This window comes from Crotalus tigris, unplaced genomic scaffold (assembly GCF_016545835.1).
Source record: "Crotalus tigris isolate CLP2741 ecotype Arizona unplaced genomic scaffold, ASM1654583v1 scf7180000017933.3771270, whole genome shotgun sequence".
Lineage (NCBI taxonomy): Eukaryota > Metazoa > Chordata > Lepidosauria > Squamata > Viperidae > Crotalus > Crotalus tigris.
In genome coordinates this window covers 323915-330288 of record NW_024096726.1, presented here as the reverse complement: position 1 = coordinate 330288, position 6374 = coordinate 323915, and the positions used below count along the sequence as shown (strand labels likewise).

At 37.2% G+C, this 6374-nt stretch overlaps 1 protein-coding gene across 1 annotated transcript in view; it reads right to left on the bottom strand.

Annotated features, from left to right (window-relative positions):
- Nucleotides 1-3318: 3318 nt before the first annotated feature.
- Nucleotides 3319-6374, bottom strand: part of LMO1 (LIM domain only 1) — a 51726-nt gene continuing 48670 nt past the window's right edge. The window contains exon 3 of the mRNA XM_039344542.1: nt 3319-3709. Within this exon, the coding sequence (XP_039200476.1) occupies nt 3604-3709 (106 nt within the window). The 3' untranslated portion in view covers nt 3319-3603. The remainder of the gene's footprint in view (nt 3710-6374) is intronic.

Below are 6374 nucleotides of genomic sequence, written 5' to 3'. Positions count from 1 at the left end.
AATACAGGATATTCCAGGAGGTGGGACTAAGGGGATAGAAAAGCAGGCAGAACAAATTCTTCATTATTCAGGGCGGTCACCCAGCTTTGGTTTCCCGCAATTTCCCTAAATTAAGAAAAGGCCAAACATCATCAATTATAACCATATCATCATTTTCCAAACTATCTCAGAGAGAAAATGACTTTGGCCTGGCCTGGCTCTGCATTTGCTTTTCACAAAGAGGTAAGCAGATTGATGTATTCCCCTCTTTCGTAGGCAACCAGTAATAGGATCCCTGTGGATTCTACCTGTCCAAATAAGAAAGCCTAATTAGGGTCTCTTAGTAGTGACAAAAGAAACAGATCCGGGACAGGTTTCCAACTTAGGAAGGGGTTACAGGATTGACAAAGAATCTGCAAAAATCCCAGTAGGTGGATGAGAGAAACAGCACATACTTTACATCCAGAAGGATTTAATAAAATCAGGGGATTCAGCAGATAGTCCTGAGAAAGAATTCTGGCTGAAACCTGATTAGAGAGATCCATAACTGATCAGTGAGCATATGATTGAATGGAATAATGTAACTTTTTATATTCCAACAAAAGATACTGGGAATGTGGCTTTTATGCCTCCCCCAATCAAAACAAATTTCTATTTATTGGGGCAGCTGCAATTTCCAGGTATCTAATTAAAGAAAATCAGCTTGATTCTCTCATTATGGCCCTTCTACTGGTAGGGAGGGAAACAGGGATGTCTATCAAGATGTTTCTGCATCTTATTAGGACAGGATTGGGGTCTTCATAAAATAAAATTCCCACTCCCCCACCCCCAGTTGAATGTGGCATTTGAAGGACTCCTAACCTACATAATTTATCCCTGTAACAAGCCTGCGAAGAAGGTTTGGCTAAGAAAAACTGATTGGCTCAAAGTCATCCAATCAGCTTCTGTGGTTAGCATAGATCCTCTTCCTAATCCAGCTCACTACTATACCACATTGTATTTTCAGCTTTATTTCCGTTGTGTTTTCAATGGATTTAATAGAAGTAATGAAAATTGCATAATTTTTATAACATTTTGTTGCCTTTCTGGCCATTGTTGATGAAAAGGCAGAGCATAGAGTAGTACATTCAATATATTAAAACACAATCCAACCTTCAGTTTTGCATTATGATAATTTTAAGAATGGTGTTTTCTTTAAAACAGTTGCCAAAGCTGAATATCTTTCAAAGCTTCATAAAGTCTAGGAATCCTCTCTCACTGTCTCTGGAGTACTTCATCCATCCAGTCCAGTGACCACTTGAATCAGCCCTGAGAAAGTTAGCAAGATATGGTTTTCTTTTGTTGGTTTTGCCTGCTGCTAGCAGCATCTATAAATTGACTCTAAAGGAAGATTCATTAGCTCAAGCAGAAACCCCAGTGGCAGGTTTTGCTTGTTCTGAATGCAGGATCTAATTCAAAAGCTGAAAGACTACATTACATGCTAGTGGTTACTAAACTGATTAAGAGCTGGTTTATCTTTAGCCCTAAAAAGAGCTATCTGCTAATACTAAATACCATTTACCCGGCTCTGATTCCCCGAATGAATATTCATGTCGAGTGATGAGTACAGCACTATCAAATAGGTTTTTGCTCTCTCTTCTTCAGAGCTGCAGCGATTATTCAACTACATTATTCTGGGATTCAGTTCTTGTTTCTATTAAGCAAATTTGCAGTGTTCACACAAAAATTCATGATTGCATTTTTATTCTGGATTCCTTTTTTTTGGGGGGGGGAAGAAGATGTCTTTATTTTGTACCTAAGAATGAACAGGAAGCTTTAGTCAGTACTTTCCCATATATTTATGACCATGTTTATATAAAGTCTGTTCTGATTTTTTTTAATGTAAAAATCTAAGTGTTTTGTTGCAGCTTCTATAAAAACAGATTATAATTCATTATAATCTCTCTCTCCCGTGAAGTTAAAAAATCTTAAGCATGAAAATTATGTTTTAAAAAACCATTAGCACCAGTACAATAGACCGAATTCAGTTCCAAATTGAAAGAGGCAAAGCACAATAGAATGGAAATGGCATTTGTATAGGAGCTTGTGTGGTACAGATGTTTACAAATGATTGCCTGAACTGTTAGAAAGCTAGAACATAGCTCCAAACTCCAAATGTTTAACTGCTCATGGGTGTACTCCAAATCTTTTCTCTTTATTGCTGATGCTTAGGGTTGGAGTTGGGAGAGGAATCTAATAAAACAGCCAAAGAGTCTAGAGACAATATATCAATTGCTTGGTGGCTTAAATCTACGGTGTCTAGATTTTGGATATCCTACCCCTGGCATGACTTGGGACTAGCACAACTTGAGCAGCTGTTTCTGAATCAAGAAGATACAGATGCCCAGCAAAGTGCTAAGATTCCCCATCAGATTTTAACTGGTTCATGAATTTGTATGGCAAAACAGAAGGCTCTTTTTTTTTCTGGGTAGCTTCATATAGGACACAAATATGATTCCATGAATAACTAATTCATACAATTCCTTTAAAAAAAAGCAGTTGGGGACCAGGCAGAAAGACTTTGGATTGGCAGTGTTACTACTATGGCCTTGAACGGGGCCCTCTGTTGCTATCTCCCTTCTTTACTGCCCCAGGGTTAAAGCAGTTCCAACCCTTTCAGAATTTAGAAGGCCACTATGACCTGTTGTTCTAGAAGTTTTTGGGGACTAAAGTGGATATTGTGTCCCTTCTGTGGGTTTTCTTTTCTTTCTTTCTTTTGTCAATATCAGAGTGTTTCCTTACTACTAATTTAGTAGTACTAAATTACTACTAATGTACTGTTTCAAAGCTTATGATGAAGTTTATGTTGCTTAAAGACTAAAGTGGTTTATTTGCCTGAGTAATAAAGAGAAGAAAATATAAACATTTAGAAATAAAGAATTCCAAATCCTCAAAGATATTTTATCTTCCACATCTGAATGAGGTACACCATCCTTCTACTATGAACTTTGCTTCTAATTGTTCCAAGGTTCTTTTACATCAGCAGTATAATTTAAAAGGCAGTGTGTGTAATCATTGTTGCTCTTGTTAATCAGTTGCAAGTCACCAATTTTTGCAAGTTTACTGAAAATTGCCTGAAGTCTTCCTGTTGTTCTGCCTCTATTGTCTGCCAGCTCTTAATCTAGATGGGTAATTAAAGGTGAGCTGTGAATGGTTGTTGTCTTTCCATATAAACAAAAAAAGAGTTTTAAGATGACCAGGAAACATTCATAATTTTTAATTCACACCTGTAATAAAATTGCATTACATTTTTCATAAAATAAATGTTCCAGTTTATATACAGAAAAACAGACTGTACAGAGCTTTTCCCCAGCTTCCCCCCTCCCAACTCACAAACATACAGGCAAATGCAGTGCTCAGCTAAGCAGGCACAACTGTACATCTAAAATTGGAATTGCTGTGTGTTATTTATGCGTGTGTGTGTGTGTGTGTGTGTGTGTGTGTGTGTGTGTGAAGAATACTACAATGTAGATCGTCCTTTGGGGACCAAGGATTAAAAAAATATTGCAGGCAAGCTGAGAGACGCCTTTCACTGCTAGTGTGGCTGAACGTCCATTCCACAGTATTTCAGCCAAACTGGATTTGCTATTGAACTTGGGGCTCAAAGCTTCCATTCAGTTGCCCCTCCTCATAGTCCATCTGACACAAGATCATGTTGTTCTTCAGGAAAAACTTGTCCCCCACGCAAAATCTAAAACACAATAAATAAACAAACCATTAGAAGCTACTTTTATCAATTCCAGAGCAGGGGAATAAAAACATCCTGTGTATTGGCACAATGTTTGTTTCTCATTCCTATTTGTGAAGAGAGAAAGAGAGCGAGAAAGAGAGCATTTAGATACATCATGTGTAATTCTATTTCTTTTTTTTTTTTTGGCTTAATGACAGATTCAGATGATTCTATTTCACCTTCAGTGGTTCAATTATTTTTTTTAAAAATCATTTAAGAAGTCTGTGTAAAACATAACCCACATTTGATTTACCTTTTAAGCTGAATGAGACAGTCTGGCTCAGTGGGAAAAAGTGTCAGTTATTTAATTAATTGATAAATATTTATCTCCACAAAAGTGCATGCTTGTTTGCACCGCACCATTTAGTGTTTCTACCTTAGGCATCAAAGGGTCCTGCTTCTCGAGTAATAATAATTAGAGAGAGAACATTTACCCTGGAATTTGCACATCTCAAAGTCAGCTTTGCTTAATTTATTTTCCTCTAAAATGTCAGTGTTTTGGATGCTTTTGACAAAATATCTTGAACTTCCAATTTAATGAAAACTATCTTACAAAATCGTCTTAGTTCAGACTGAAATCTAGTTAAGAGAAGGCAGCGTGAGCTCTGCAGAAGAACAGGACCATGGACAGTTCATGATGGATCGGGAAAGATTCTTACCACAAAAAAATCAGGCCAGAATAAGGAGTCAAATAAAGACACTGAAGGAGGAGTGTGATAACTGCCGAGTTCAATTCCATTCAATTTCTTATTTTCCCAACAATAACTGCATTTCTGTCCTGCACCCACTTTAATTTGGGAGTTCATGAGAGAGAAAACATCATGTAAAAATTGTATATAAAACATCATGCGTATTTTGCATGTGCATTTATTATAAGGAAGTATTCCTGTATTTATTTTTTTCAGTTGTACTGATCTGTCATTAGTTAATTTCTCTTTAACACTGTGCGTACTATTTATCGATAAATTTGTGCAATGTAGAAGTTGGTGTATTCCAATAAGTGAAAAGAGCAGAAAGATGCACGTTAGGTACATTCAGATAAGGTAGCAACTAGTCCTGCTGGCAGAATTGATTTATCTGGCTTTGTCTATTCTGAAAAACCTTCTGTTGCTTAAAATGGATGAACACCTCCTAGAAGGACCATTTTGCAATGCTGGGAGTTCAAAAGTTAGGAAATCAAAACAGGCAGGGCAATTTTCTCAAATTATGCAAAGCAAAGGCTATGCTAACATTTCTTTTCTCATGACAGTCATTTACAAGGTAGTATCTTCTGAAATGATTTATAAATCTGATTCCTGCCCCTTGCATTGTGTGAATAGTATTCTGCAATTGTACACTTGGAAAAGGAGATGTAGAGTCCACTGAGTTCAAACCCATGCTCATTGAAGCAATCCAGATTAACATTTTATATATTTTTATAACACCCCTCAGATATCTTTTATCAAGGCTAAGCAGAGTCAGTTTTTTTTAAATCTTCTAAATCTCATTTTTCTGTCCCATGATCACTTCATTGCCATGTGTTGTTTATGTTTTAGGTTCGCTGAACCTTTCCTTAAACAAAGTTCCCAAAATTGGGCTCAGGTTTTGAGCTATGGTATTTATTTATTTATTTATTTATGAGACTTATATACCGCTTTAAGTGCAAGCACTCTCTAAGCGGTGTACACCAGTAAGCAATGTATATATATATTTACATTGCCCCCAACAATCTGGGTCCTCATTTTACCTACCCCGGAAGGATGGAAGGCTGAGTCAACCTTGAGCCGGTGAGATTTGAACCGCTGACCTGCTGAACACAGTCAGCTAAAGTGGCCTGCAGTACTGCACCCTAACTGCTGCGCCACCTCGGCTCTTGATGACAAATGCAGACTAAAATACAAAATTTGCTTCATACTATTTGGATGCTATGCTTCTACTTACACCTATGTTCTATTTCACAGTTGCTCACATTCAGCTCTTTATTCTTTTTGCATATACTACTGTTATGTCATGCCTGGTATTTTCTTATTCTATTCCTGTACATTTGAATTCTTTCTTTTTAAATGAAGAACTTTGGGTTTGTCTCTGTTAAAATTCTGTTCTGTTAGTTTTACTCCAATTCATTAATCTATCAATTCAAATAATATGATGATGATGATGAAGAAGAAGAAGAAGAAGTAGTAGTAGTAGTAGTAGTTGGAAGGGAACTTGGAGGTATCTAAGCCAACCCCCTGCTCAGGCAGGAAACCCTATACCATTTCAGACAAATGGCTGTCCAGTCTCTTCTTAAAAACTTCCAGTGTTGGACCATTCACAGCTTTTGGAGGCAGGTTGTTCCACTGATTAATTGTTCTAACTGTCAGGAAATTTCTCCTTAGTTCTAGGTTGCTTCTCTTTTTGGTTAGTTTCCATCTTTGCTTCTTGTCCTGCCTTCAGGTGCTTTGGAGAATAGCTTGACTCCCTCTTCTTTGTGGCAGCCCCTGAGATATTGGAGCATTGCTATCATGTCACCCCTAGTCCTTCTCTTCATTAAACTAGACATATCCAATTCCAGCAACTGTTCCTTATATATTTTAGCCTCCAATCCCCTAATCATCTTTGTTGCTCTTCTCTGTACTCTTTTTAGAGTCTCAACATTTGTTTTACA